The 15,209-nt window shown below is 41.1% G+C and overlaps 1 protein-coding gene across 1 annotated transcript in view; it reads right to left on the bottom strand.

The window, feature by feature from the left end:
- The window catches only part of LOC136858248 (rho guanine nucleotide exchange factor 10-like protein), a 409,267-nt gene that overhangs the window by 87,450 nt on the left and 306,608 nt on the right, over positions 1-15,209 (bottom strand). Inside the window, exon 2 of the mRNA XM_067137648.2 lies at positions 1,438-1,624. Within this exon, the coding sequence (XP_066993749.2) occupies positions 1,438-1,624 (187 nt within the window). The remainder of the gene's footprint in view (positions 1-1,437; positions 1,625-15,209) is intronic.

Below are 15,209 nucleotides of genomic sequence, written 5' to 3'. Positions count from 1 at the left end.
GGCATAGCATTCAGATGACCACCATTGGCAACTAGTAATAATAATGTTATTTTTTTAATGTCCCACTAACTACATTTTTATGGTTTTCAGAGATGGCAAGGTGCCTAAATATTGTCCCACAGGAATTCTTTTACATGCCAGTAAATCTACCAACATGAGGCTGACTTATTTGAGTAACTTCAAATACCACAAGACTGAGCCAGGATCGAACCTGCCAAGTTGGGCACGACACAGATGATAAAGAGCAGAACTTATTTCTTTGAATTCTTTCTTACCACACTCTCATTTTCAAGTCATGTGTACTTCACATGAAGCAACTGTTAGGAGTTAATTTTGTTTCACTTGAACTCATTGCTATGTTTAGATTATGCAGATGTAGGGGAGTTATAGACACTGTGATCAGGTACCACCAGTACTTGAGGCAAAGACAGATTTTTTCGACAGTCACAAGACAATGTTTAGTATAACATTACATTCCTCCTGGAGGAACGAATAGAAACACTTAGCTTTACGACTGTGAAGTCTCTTCTGACCCATAAGCTGAGTTTACTTTACAGTTTCTTAGCAGGTTTTATTTCCACCAGAAGTCTTAGGCATATAGAACAAACATCTGTCCTGGAAGTTCCACACTGATTGGAAGAAAAGGACAAAGCAAGTTATGCACCTGAGTTTCAGATGGACATAGAGTTTTGAATCGGAGTTGATTTTTAGAATGGGCCGATGACCTTAGATGTTAGGCCCCTTTAAACAACAAGCATCATCATCAGTTTTTAGAATGGTGTTTCTTTTTTTAAATACAGAACATGGACTGCTATGCACATAAATTGCATATTCAACAAAGAGAAGAAAACTGAATTTTCACGACAGCATTGTAATCAAAATCGACTTTCAACCTACTAGGCCAACTCAAATTTAGAAAATGGATATGGATAGTCCTGCATCTACGCAAATCACATATTCAGTTTTTCTACTAAAGATAGTGCTAATATTTAAACCAGATCTGTTTCAAATTTTGATTTTATCATGTTCACTTTTAACATTATCCACAACTGCACTATGATACCATCCTTCAACAGAAATAATAATAATAATAATAATAATAATAATAATAATAATAATAATAATAATAATAATAATAATAATAATAATAATAATAATAATAATAATAATAATAATAATAACCTTAAGATGTTAGGCCCCTTTAAACTACAAGCATCATCAACATCATCATCAGTTTTTAGAATGGTGTTTTTGTTTTATTTTTTACAGAATTATTATTATTATTATTATTATTATTATTATTATTATTATTATTATTATTATTATTATTATTATTTCTTTCAATTACAATAGATCTCAACATTGTTAAACTGGAGTCCTTTTGTTTCAATCTCAGATATAAACTTGCTCATCTAGCCGAGACAATGTTATACTTACTTTAAACTAGATGAGACACTCTTCTCACTCTCGTCACCTGAAGACAGCTCTGGATCAGATCCAGAGCCCCAACTATCTTCCGAGCTCACGGTGCGATGCGACTGGTCGATTCGTCGCTGCGAGTTGTTGAGAATGTGGCCTCCGCTGCTCGAGTCATCCCAAGAGCCAGAGCGTAGGCGTGGCTCATCTGCAATAAACAAAATAATGCTGCTTAGAAAAACTAATGTTGAGAATGAGAAACTGTTACAGTGAATTAACAAAAGCAGAAACACAATAAAAATATTAATTTTCATTAGATGTCCCCTAATCATTAGTTTAAGTTGGCCACAGATCATTCAATTTCTACATGTAACAACAGTTTATTTACTTCTTGATTAACTCATATTGGTACCACCATTCACAAAAGCCAGTATGACAGCTTATAATTTCATATGACTATTGACAACATGTTCATAGCCACAGGACCTCTAGTTTTGCAGGAAATCCAGATCATAGAGATTTGACTTTCCATTTCTAAAAGCCTGCATGCTTGGATTTGACCTGCAGCCAAAGTGGTGGGAAACCAGTGACATCACTGCATGGATCTCTCATCCTATTTGTTCGCTAAACAATAAGGAAGTAGGATTCAAAAACAAAGGCATCAGTCAAAAGAAGAAACAGACATTTTTGGACAAAGAGTTTACAACTGGACCAACCAAACAGAGAAAAAAACCTAACCAACCTCAGGCCCTAAAAGTAAAATCAGATACACCATCAAGAAAAAAACGTTCAAACCAAATATGTCTAGAAATTGTTACCTAAGAAGAATATTTTTTCTCAATTAATATTCTGCAGTACGAGGTACATAACATCTTCAACTAAGAGTAAGATAGTCAATTTGAACACTGCCTGAAATTAGTGCACTTCTTACAATCATGTATATATATATATATATATATATATATATGAACAATGCTATAATTATCTTCAATTAACTTGTTGAAACCACTCACCAGATCTATGACACAAAGTTCCATTTTTCACCATCTTTAAAACAATGGGAAGGGAAGTACAAAAGATGCAACAAATTACTGCACTGTATACAAAGTAGTTTCAGGTTTAAGAACATTCAAAATGATCAGAACATTAACCGAAGGCCAGTGTATTCATCATCATCATCATCACGAGAGACTACTTCTATTTGGTATGGTTCACACTAAACTGAGTGGCAACCCAGCTAAATGTGGGATAAGAGACAAAAAAAGAACAATTATACTAGCACAGTCTGGATCTAATTTACACAGAACCCAGCATAGGACCCATTAACGTTACTAACAAATTCATAGAAATGACATCATATGTGGATGAAACTGAATCTGCATACAAGTTATCTGAATTATATATAGGCTAATTGTTATTGATGAAAAGAAGAAAAAAATAATGAAGAATTTTACAGAACAGAAATATTGACAATAATATTCTGTTATACTTTATCTTTTCTTCCTCCTCCCCCTCACACACACACCTGAATTATCAAGAAGGCCCAATGACAGGTTGAGCATGAAAATTATATTAGATCATCACCAATGTACCTTTGCCCATAGTGTACCAACTTGTGCAATTTAAATGCCTAGTGGTGACGCAAACTCATCAACACACAGTCCTATATCCTGCTCCCTGCTTGTTAGAGCACCAAGCTATCATGACAGCAGCAGACACAAACCATATTCCAGCATCTCAGGGGTGGCCAATGTAAAACTGTTCCACTAATCCAAGCAGTAATTATATCATGGATAAGAGATACCATTCACGTTAAATGGATGACATATCACCACACAAATGGTCTAGAAAAATATTTTTTTTGAATGATGCCGATAGTATTTTGTTGTATTTTGTCTGTTTTAATGAACCTACTCAGATTCAGAGAGAGAGAGAGAGAGAGAGAGAGAGAGAGAGAGAGAGAGAGCAAGAGAGCACTGAGAAGAATCTACAAACTTGGCCTCAAGGACCAATAAGGAAATAAAAACTCTTTACACCATTTACTCTAGGTTATTAAGAAACAAAAGGTAAGTTTGAAGTCTAAAATTGTCTAAATTTGAAAATGTGTCTCTATGATTCAAATTCAATGTAAAACAAGATTATGTAGCTTACTATCACAACATTAATAATTGTATTTTTTAGCCTTGTTATTCTCAATTGCATGAATTATTTTTTTTGTTGTTGTTGTTGTTTTTTTCATGGTAGGAATAGTTTTGGCATTAACAACTCTCAAATTTTGTGTTGGAGGAAATCTTATCTCTGGAATGTACCTACACCTGTTACAAAATAGTATCATTCCACCTAGCCAAGACTTGTTTCCTGATGACAACTTGCTTCATCAGGAAAATGTATGGCAACATGATTGTGTCCTGTACACTTTGGAAGAGATGATTTTACTTCCTTAATGCAGGTGAGGACACTTGAGCGCCTGCAGAGATCACCGGATCTCAATCACCTAGATTTCTATTTATGGTGATTTGTGAAATCGAGAATACACTGCTTTGAACCAAAATATACTAGACCTAAACAATGAAGCAGTAATAAGAAGCATCAAACAAACTGTGTGCTATGTGAAATGCACTGAATAAATTTAATGACTACCTGGGGCATGGCCCAGTAGTAGGCTAATCCTGTGGCAACATCGCTTTTAAAATCTCTAACTTGTCTATGTCAAGAAAAGCATTAGTAAAAGTATATAAATTCAAAAACAAGGCAGTATTACTGATATAATAATGGTGATGTCATTTAAAAAAATTGCATGTCCATACTCAGAAAACAAAGCACAAAAATATAAATACAAGTTGCCATTTGAAATAATACATGTACATTTGGAGAAATATTTTGTACAAGCCATACCCATTGTATGAGGTGGTAAATACCTAATACATAATACAGTTAATATATTTTCTTAATCTAATAGTTTAGAAGTTATATTCAATATTCCATACTTTCTGCTCATTCCATATACACAGAAATGCCAGGCTTCGTCTATGTCTAAGACCAGAAAATACCCTTCTATACAATCATGCTTTTATTTCCATTCTCATTCTTATATGACTTTCTTTCCATTAGTGTGATTTTTTCAAGAAACTATAAGAATATATAAAATCGTGCATACTACCAGTCGATGAACAAGGTGAAAAATAATATAGTCTAAATAGACTGAAGAATTTAAATCTCTCAGTAAAGATCAATTCAGAAAACATATTTTGAAAAGAAGTTCCTAAATAGTTTAAAACGTCAAAACACGTTTCAAAAATGTACTTTAAATGTGTTTCGGTATAAACATAAAAAAGACGAACTTACAAAACACGAAAAGACGAACTTGAAATAAACCGCTTACAGTTCATGGGATGACATTTCAGTAAATTCTACCACCAGAGCGAACATATGATAGCGTTCCAGGGTTACAACAAACTGCGATCAGTCCCCATGAAAGCAAATATCACCATCTTAGACATGAACATTATGAAAGCAAATATCACCATCTTAGACATGAACATTAAGTCGAATTTTCCGAATAAGTAATTTACAGAATACCCTGTCTTCGTTCCCTGCAGTATACAAAGGCGTCGACCAAATATAGAAATAAAACTAAGGCTGACAACCACGATGTTTTTTAACAGTAAAAAAATCGTCAAAATCACCAGATATAAACCTATACCTACTTCTCAAAGAGCTAGTTTTAAATATGCCAGTAAAATAATATTTATTATGCTTCTTACAAGCATGAATGAAACATGACTAGTTCTTCACACACACACACACACACACACACTCACTCACTCACTCACTCACTCCCTCCCTCCCTCCTTCCCATTTCAAATCCATCTCTGTCTGACGGAAATAATTCAATATTCTATTTGAATGAATAAACAGATAATAATACGGCTTCGGCAGAGAAATGATTGAATATTTCTAAGAAGCATGTTATTATGGTACATGCTCGGATATCAGCTGTCACCGACTGCGACAAGAAGCTGTCTGAAGTTAGTACCCAAGGTTAACTTACATGAATAAAACCATGCATTGCATAAAACCACTCCCACTTCTATCTTCTGCTTGTATAGTCACTGGGATGGGTAGGTGACCGAGACCAGGAACACTTTGCACTAGTACACGCATAAACGGTATAAATGGAAATTATCACAAAATATGTTGGCATACAGGAACCAGGGACGTTTCTCTCATCACCACCCAACAGCACGTATTCTTGATATAATAACAAATACAAATATAGGAGAATACTGCAATTTAGACGGCGTGACGTAATCTGCTCACACAGTCGCACCGAGGCTACACGAGATGAGCCGTCGCTAGGCAACCGACAGTATTCAGGACCCCACCGCACAGCTGCACAGTGGGCCAGTTACAAATCTGACTGAAAATATACCTATTTCTTGAAACTGTGTTGAAAATTAATTATATAATTCAAGAAATAGAATATTAATGTATGAATTATTGAAAAGCTATTGGCTTTACGACGCACCGACACAGATAGGTCTTGTGGCGACTATGGGACAGGAAAGGGCCAGGAGTGGGAAGGAAGCGGCCGTGGCCTTAATTAAGGTACAGCCCCAGCATTTGCCTGGCGTGAAAATGGGAAACCACGGAAAACCATCTTCAGGGCTGCCGACAGTGGGGTTCGAACCTACTATCTCCCGAATACTGGATACTGGCCGTACTTAAGCGACTGCAGCTATTGAGCTCGGTAATGTATGAATTATTAGCTAGAAGAAAATGATGTAGGGATTATATAATGAACTAGGCTTGAAATAATGCAGTACTCGGCCGTTATAATGTTTCTGATAGCGACATATACAACACAGAATGCACGGATAAAATTATTATTTAGTTCAATACTGTATTAAGAAGATGTCTAAAAATAAAGTTACCCTTCACCTGATACAACACACATCTGACTACAGAGAATTATTGCATTCTAGAAATCCTAAAGATGCCTTCTAACTTCATGGTATATGAGAGAAAAAAACCAACTGGGACTAATCAATTCAGATCAATCTGATTCAATGTCATCTTCTGAAGACAAGTTCGAACATCAGCATAAGTTATATCTGTAGTCTGTACAGTTGCCTTTCACATGCGAAGAGGGCAACAATTTCCTTCACCGCTTTACCGATATTTCGTTGTTTTGCTGCATGCTTCTTGAGTCTTCCCTAACAGATCCCAATGGACAGTAGACTGGATCACTTTAGCTCAGTGAATAAGGATAATGTGTAATACAAATTACACAGTCCGCCTCCGTAGCTAACCTGCCGTCCTCGGAGGGCTGGTACATCTGTTAAAATGATGCTTGCGGCTCACACCACGGGGCGAGGACAGTATCACTTATACACATTTATTAAATAAACTCTTCCATACTTATTTCAAAATTTCTTGAGAATGATCTAAACACAGAGAAGCACTTAATTTTTTACGAATTTCCTTCAGATATCGTGTTACTTACGGGGTTCTGAAGAAACGTCAAGCAATCCTCCCTTCATATGAATATTGCTCCCACCACCAGGTCTCGGTTGATCTACAAAATAAGCCGCTTCAGATCTGAATTATTTAATTATTCGTCTTCCCTCTTTATTTCCCACTGTTTACAATATCAAGTTGTAAGAAACGAGTAATAAACATTCGAAGGAACAAATCGAGGAGTGTAAGAGATAAAAACCTGAACAACAGTGACGTGCGGTGAACACATTCGTTACCCCAGCTGCAAAAAAGTACAAAGAAAAGCAACCACAGCCCCCACCACTCTCTCTAAACCCAACATTACCATTTTATAAACTCACTCGATAAGTGGAAAATGTCTGCTGACTGCTCGTCATCTCGCAAGATGAGGGAGATGGTACTCGGGAGATCAACCAGGTCCACGCACTCCGTAAGGATGTATACCACAGTAAGATGATCGCCGCAAGTACACACCGGAGGGGGTTCTCCTTTCTGTAAATAGGAGTACGTTACTGTGCTGTGGCCGATCCGAAGACGACATAATACCACTGCTTCCCTCCGAGAAGCCCGAAGGAAGTCCTCCATACCTTCGTTGTACCTTTTATCGCTCTCGGCATATTTGGAAGTGGAACATAACCAAATGTCTCAGCTGAGAGCGAATATCACTGGTTGGAACCTTGTAAGGCAAGGGGGGCAGTGTAACTGCCTCCTTGGCAGCCTTATCTGCTAACTCGTTTCCCTCTACACACATGTGGCTTGGGAGCCACATAAACGTGATTCTTGTGCCGGCATCCGAACACCCGGCCAGCAGGTCCTGGATCCGCTGCACCAGAAGGTGCCGAGGGAAACAGGTATCAATAGACTGTAGCGAGCTCAAGGAGTCAGTACACAGAAGAAAGTGCAGGCGCCCATCGGACAGTGCGTACCGCAGAGCTTCACAGATAGAACAGAGCTGTGCTGTTTACACACTACAGGTTTCCGGCAGAGGAAAAAGAAATATATCATTGTCGACAACGAACGCACAGCCCACAGTCGTTTCTGCCCTCGAACCATCCGTACAAACGACGACTGAACCTGGATACGGGCCAGTGTGCAGATCCAGGATTACTTGAGGTCGTCGTATTATCCACGGATGCACCTCACTTGATCGTCGGACAAGGCAGGGAACCGAAGGTACATCAAATAATCTGTGACGGCTATCCAAGCGCATTCCAACCGGCCGCGTTGCTCGAGGATAAGCAGCGTACAGCCGACGGTTTCCATTGTGGAATACGCAAGGATAGCTTGGGTGAAGAGGCATCTGTCGTAAATTTTCAGCATAGGACAGATGCATTTGCTGGGGGCTCACGTGTAAAGGCGGCACACCAGATTCAGCGAGCAGGCTAGCAATGGGGCTTGTACGAAAAGCTCCCGTCGCCGACCTAACCCCGCTGTGATGGATGCTATTCAGTTTCGCAAGGACGCTTTGCCTTGCTGATCCACATGCTGCACTGCCGTAGTCTAACCTGGATAAAATATGTGCCCTATAAAATCGTAAGAGCACCGTGCGGTCAGCCCCCCAATTAGTGCTGCTACTTTAAGATATTCAACTTCCTCATGCATTGCACTTTTAACTGCCGCACATGTAGCTCCCACGATAATTTGCTATCGAAAAGGAGCCCAAGAAATCGGTAAGTGTCAACTACGGGACGAACGACATTTCCTAAATATAGTTCAGGATGCGAGTGAAGAGTGCGCTTCCGGCAAAAGTGTGCAACAGAGGTCTCTGCGGTTGGAAACCCAAAGCCATGTTCTAAAGTCCACTGTTCCACTCTCCTAATAGCTTGCTGCAATTGTCGCTCGGCGACTGCCATATTGTACGAGCTATAATGCAGAACAAAAGAGTCCACATATAACGACGGTATACTGCTGAACCAGCAGCAGCGACAATACCGTTTATGGCAATCGCGAACAGAGTGACACTAAGAACCGATCCCAGTGGGACTCCATTTTCTTGAACGTGGTATTGCGAATATGTCCTCCCAACTCGGACAGGGAATAGAGGGAGGGACAAAAAATTCGCAATAAATACCGGCAAGTTACCTCGGAATTTCCACTGATGCAGGACTGAAAGGATACCATATCACCATGTGGTGCCATAGACCTTTTCTAAGTCAAAGAAAACAGCCACCAAATGTTTTTTGCGGAGAAATGCATCCTGGATAGAACTCTCCAGGCGTATCAGATGGTCAGTGGTCGAGCGGGCGGCTCGAAAACCACACTGGTACTCGGACATAAGTCCTTGTTTCACCCGACACCACACAAGTCGGTGATTTACCATTCTCCCAAATAGCTTACACAAACAGTTGATAAGAAAAATAGTTATGTAACTTCCTGCATACTTGGGATTTTGGTCGGGCTTGAGGACAGGAATGACTATGCCCTCTCGCCACTAAGACGGAAACTCACCCTCTATCCAGATTCCGTTCAACACACGAAGGAGATATAACAGACTATCCTCACTAAGGTGTTTCAACATCTGGTTATGGACATTGTCTGGTCCAGGAGACGTGTCCTTGCAAAACGCCAAGGCGCTGCAGAGTTTCCACTCCTTAAAGGGCACGTTATAGTCCTCTGAAGCTTGAGTGGTACACTAAGATGACGACGTTCTGCCTCCCGCTTCAGAGCGAGGAAATCACGATGGCAATTCCCGGAGCCAGACACATCCGCGAAATGACTGGCTAGAAAGTTAGCAATCGAGAGCGGATTAGTGACGGTACTGCCTACAATGGAAATTCCCGATACAGAAGATGATCCTTGGATACCCGAAATACGTCAAAGTTTAGTCTACACTTGAGATGACGGAGTATGTGACGTCACACATCTCTCCAATGAAGCTTTCTTACTCTGTCGAATAAGAACTCGTGCCTTAGCTCGAAGTTTCCTAAATGTTACGAAATTGGCCACAGTAGGCTGCCTATGATAACGTTTATAAGCGCGACGGCGTTCTTTGATAGCTGCTGCAATTTCTTCGTTCCACCAAGGAACGAGTTTTCGGCAAGGAGTCCCTGAAAACGATAGAATGGACTCCTCAGCAGCAACAAGAATAAGTAGTGTAATGTAAGTTATATCGCCGTCTACGGTCCGCCTGGTCACGTCGTTAAAGACAGCTAGTGATGTGAACTTTGGCCAACCAGCATGTTTAAGAATCCATCGAGGAGGAGAATGGACAAAAATTCCTACGCCACCGGAAGCTCGGTCAGCATAATGTCGTTCTGTCGAGTATAGTCGAAAATTTCTCAAGACCGTGAGATGACCTGGTCTAAGATTTGTTTCCTGAATGCAGACTGTACTCGCCGAATACTCACTAATGAGCTGGCGCAGCTCAGCAAGATGCCCATCATAACCGTTACAATTCCATTGTAACAGTGCCATAATGTGGGTGTGGACTTCTGAGATTTAGGTTAGAAGCAGCGAGATGCTACCTAACCTACACTCACATCCCCATCCAAAGATGGAGATAAATGCTCCATGTGGTGCATGCCTTGAACTTCTTCGACGTATTCCGGGGGCAGGGTTTCTTCCTATGAGGGGAGCGCGCAGGTGTCCCAGGACGAAAACCTGCTGGCGCAGACTCAGACCCTCCGGGTGGAGAGCGTGAGACCTCGTTTGTAGGAGAGGTGGAAGAACGCCTTGTAAGGGCGCTCTTCTTTCCCGCCGTCGATTCTTGTTTAGACGGGCTAGGAAATAATTTCCCAGCCCTGGTCGACGATGCCGTCTCCGCCCCCTTAGGCGCGGCTTTCGCCCACCTCGTGAGGGAAGGAAACGTTATCTTCTTCCCCTGCTGTGCCGGGATGAACCCGTCTTCGACGTTTTCTCTTTGCGGCGTTGCTCACAGGAGCAACTGCCGCCTTGGGCGCAGTGATCTTCTGAGAAGGTGTTCCAGTTGTAAATGACGAACCTGGGAGAGACTGTGTTACCATGCTGAAATCTAGTGTCTTGGCCGGTGCATTCAGAGAAGTAAACTTACGGCGCGCTTCCTGGTAGGAAAGACCATCCAGAGTCTTGATCTCCTGAATCGTCTTCTCACTCAGGTATACCCGACAGTTCCGATCTCGAAGAGAATGAAGACCAGAGCAGTTAGCGCACCTATATGGAGTTGTGCACTCTTCCGCGCCATGAGCTTCTCTTCCACACGAACCACACATAGATGGATTCGAACGAGACACCATGTGTCCGAATCTCTAGCATTGATAGCATCACACAGGAGGTGGAATGTACGGCCTCACAACGCAACGATAGGTTGTTACCTCGACTTCCTCTGGCAACATTGACAATTCGAAGGAGACTATGATCGCATCCGTGCCAACGTCTTCACCGTTGACTTTGCGCGTGATGCGCCGGACGTGTCTCATGCGACGGTGCTTCATTTCTTCCATCAATTAATTCATCGTCAGTGTTCAGAACGAGATTACGGTGGTAGATAACTCCACGAACCAGATCCAAGGTTTTGTGCTCTTCATCTTTGACGGGGATTTAGCCAAAATGGTCGCACTTAAGCAACCGATCTGCTTGGAGCGCAGTGCACGTCTTAAGAAGCAAACCACCATTGCGCATTTTCTTAATATCCTCAAGTTCGCCGTATACACCTTCGATGTGTCGACTGAAAAGGATCTATTTGACCAGCTTGAAATTTTGCCCATCGGTTCTGGTAGCAACCAGGAACCTAGGAAGCTGGAATCCAGACTAATACGCTGCACTTATTCCCAAGGGGTTGCCCCCTTAGGGAATCAAATGTTAAAGCCTTGGGTAGCGAACTACCCGAGGAGGCAGGCGGAAGTGGCTTCGACGCCATGCCTGAAATCATGCTCCCCAAATGCCACCCACTCCGATCAGGGGCCTCTGTAGCCAAACCAAGCAGCCAAGGTAATACCCACCTGGCCGTAGCAGGTATTGCCCGGGGTCCGATGTTGGACAATGCCTATATACGGAATGACTGAGGCAATGGGTACTAGGACTCCCTTCCTCCAGTCACCCGCAATAGCATCTACCCCATAGCATGTACAGAGTAATAAATATAGAGAAAAAAAATACAAAACAATTAATAATAACATCTCCTTCTGGCATTCGGCTGTGCGGGACCTGTGTTGTCAGGCGGATACTACTGCACGGGTACATGGCGCTCCTACCCGCAAGTTTCCTGGGTGGTCACAGGCAGGCTTTCGAGCGTAATCGCACACGTAAGAGGCCCATCTCCAAGCAGCACGCACATCAAGAATTATGAATCGGTCTACAACTAACCCTAAACAAAATTAAAGAGGGGACCGATGGCCACATGACCCTTTTAGTCGCCTTCTACGTCAGGCAGGGATTACCTGTGAATGTATTCAGCCCCTCCCATCCACAGGGTGTCCAACACAAGATACCAAGCCGCAATCCATGTCCGCGCCAATATTGCCCCTTTCAGTCACTTGTTACAACAGGTACGGGATACCGGGGGTGTATTCTACATGTGCGTCCCCCACCCGCAGGGGGTGCCAGTAAAGAAACCCAGCTCGCTGGGGAGATCTAGACTGCAGTTAAGCGAACAGGTTATCGAGACAGCTGTACTTGCCTTGACTTAGTTGTTTGTATATACATATATATTAGCTTGATAAAGAAACGTTCTAAGGGATAATAAGAAAATGTAAATACAACACTCTTATCCCAGCAGCGCTGGGGTAGCTGGGATTCAGTGCACGCTACTGCTAAACAGTGACTTGCAATACCGACTGGTTAAGATTTCCTCCTCTTGTTACACTGTGTAACTCCGCGTATCAGAATGTAACATTTAACTTGTTAAAATTAAACTTGATGGTATTTCCCATGTACGAGATATCTTGCTTTTCCTCTGCTGGAGTTTCTTTACTAGTTCGTCGATCGACCATTGAAATTAAAACTTGGGTGAGTTTTTCCAGGTTATAGATTTCTTGCCTTATCACTGCTGGAGTTTCTTTACTAGCACATAGAGCTCTATCTTTCGAGAGTCTGTACTAGTTGAAGTTCGAGGGTTCTATAGGAAAATTGTTATACTCCTGAGAACACGATACAGTTTGACTGGGACACCTGAAACCACAAACATTCCTGTTTCCCTGTAAGCCATGTTCAACTCGGCTATAGCCAGAGCTGCAGTCCTCCTAAACGAATAAACTGTTAAAATATGCTGCAGTAATTGTTCTAGCAACAACTGAAGTTATGTGTCTACACCGAAGCGTGTCACTGTTGCATTCTCTTCAGGAGTACAGCTTCAATAGGAAATTTATTAGATGAGTAAATTTTACTGCCAGGTATGAATGGTAATTCAAAATAGCCCAATGGTAATTCCGACGAACATTTAGAAAACAGCTGTTTTTATGGTCTTAAACAGACCCGTTGCATTGGCTAAATGAGGTGAGAATAAAGTGAGTGCTTAATACTTGTTTATCACTACTTTCGAAAAAGTCATGCGTTATCGCGTACGGTTTTGCAATTGGACTTGGGACACTACAATACTCCCTTAACTGTGCTAATCTTCCAGTGCTGTTGCACTCATCATTCACTAATGATGTTATTGTGTTTTACGTCTCACCAACTTCGTTTGACGGTTCTCGGAGACACTGAGGTGCTGAAAGTTTGCTCCGCAGGAGTTCTTTTACGTACCAGTGAATCTACCGACACGACGCTGACGTATCTGAGGACCTGCAAATACTAACGGAGTGAGACAGATCGAACCTACCAAGCTAGCGTCAGAACGCCGCCTAAACCATCTGAGCCACTCAGCCCAGCTACTCATTCACATTCAGAGATAATACCTTTCGGGTACTTACGGTATACCAAACTTCAACCCAGAAGCATATGTATATACACTGTAGCCTATTAGACAATTCTTAACATAGGCCTAGTCAACAATAGCTGTCTCTGTGGATCAATGGTAGAGTATGACCTCCTGGAACCAAGATCGCGGGTACAAACACAACAGAGGTAGTCGGATTTTTGAAGGACGGAATAAAGGCCATTCGGCACTCCATGTCGTACGATGTCGGCATGTAAAACATCTCCCGTGACAAATCTGATGTTAACTGAAAAAAAATAATTAAAATACAGCCACATATCGGCCTACAGAGATCCTTTTTTCTGCCATCTGGTACAGAAAATGGAACGTCGAAACTGACACGCAGGCATCTTAGATGGGGTCAAACCAAAATGCATGTAGTAGTAGTAGTAGTAGTAGTAGTAATAGTAATAGTAGTAGCAATAGTAATAGTAACAGTAATGGTAGTAGTAGTAGTAGTAGTAGTAGTAGTAGTAGTAGTAATAGTAGTAGCATTTCAATCTACAAAGGTGGTTTCAAGCAAGCTTGTCACTTTTCGTGGGAGTTGATATCTTAACCGTGACTACAGGATCTCCAGCTTTACATAGAATCCGAACATATGCGCTAACCAACTGCGATACATAACCAACCAGTAACCAGGGACAGACGGAGTTTTAAAAAAAACTGTTCAGAACCGCTTCTTATAGCTGTGCAACTAGCTGTTGTACGTCGTTAACGGGCAAGTTTCAGTATAATTACAGCAGTACTGTCAGTTAGCGGAAACGAATAGTAGTAGTAGTAGTAGTAGTAGTAGTAGTAGTAGTAGTAGTAGCAGCAGCATTTCGATAGTCATATTCATTATTTTCCTGATCAAACGGGGCTGATGATCACGCGGTTTTACATTTTACAAAAACAGGACAATCACAACCATCGCCAGTTAATTCGTTACCATGGCGACTGAACAATATTTCTGTCAGTCTTGCTCTCCGTTGAAGGACTCGGCAATAAAAATCTAAATTCGTCAATATCTCAGTTCCGGTAGAAGTGTTTAAGAGACAGAATATTAAATGTAGTGGTTCGGTACAATTAATATTAACAGCAAACTGAACTTTTTTTTTTGTCTCCTTAATAAACTACTGCCACACCACTGTATACTAAACACAACCTGGATATACCGGAAATTAAATACCCGAGTTTTGAGAAATTTCTTTGAGCAGTTTTCCTGTGATGTCGCAACAAGCAAACAACCTAATTACTTAAAATAATTAACAGAAGGACAAAATCTGAGCTGAATCTATCTTTTAACTGCATACCTAATCTGAAATAAAAACGAAGCATGAGGCGAAAATTGTAAGTGGAAAGACAAAAATTTTAATTTTATTTATATAGAAAATAAGAAAGAAACATGTACCAAAAAATATGCCCAGTTGTTGTAACCCTTAGGATACTGTCGTCCCTACTTCTGGACGAATCTGAAATTATATGC

This window comes from Anabrus simplex, chromosome 1 (genome assembly GCF_040414725.1).
Source record: "Anabrus simplex isolate iqAnaSimp1 chromosome 1, ASM4041472v1, whole genome shotgun sequence".
NCBI classification, from domain to species: domain Eukaryota; kingdom Metazoa; phylum Arthropoda; class Insecta; order Orthoptera; family Tettigoniidae; genus Anabrus; species Anabrus simplex.
This window is presented reverse-complemented; position numbering and strand designations above follow the sequence as displayed.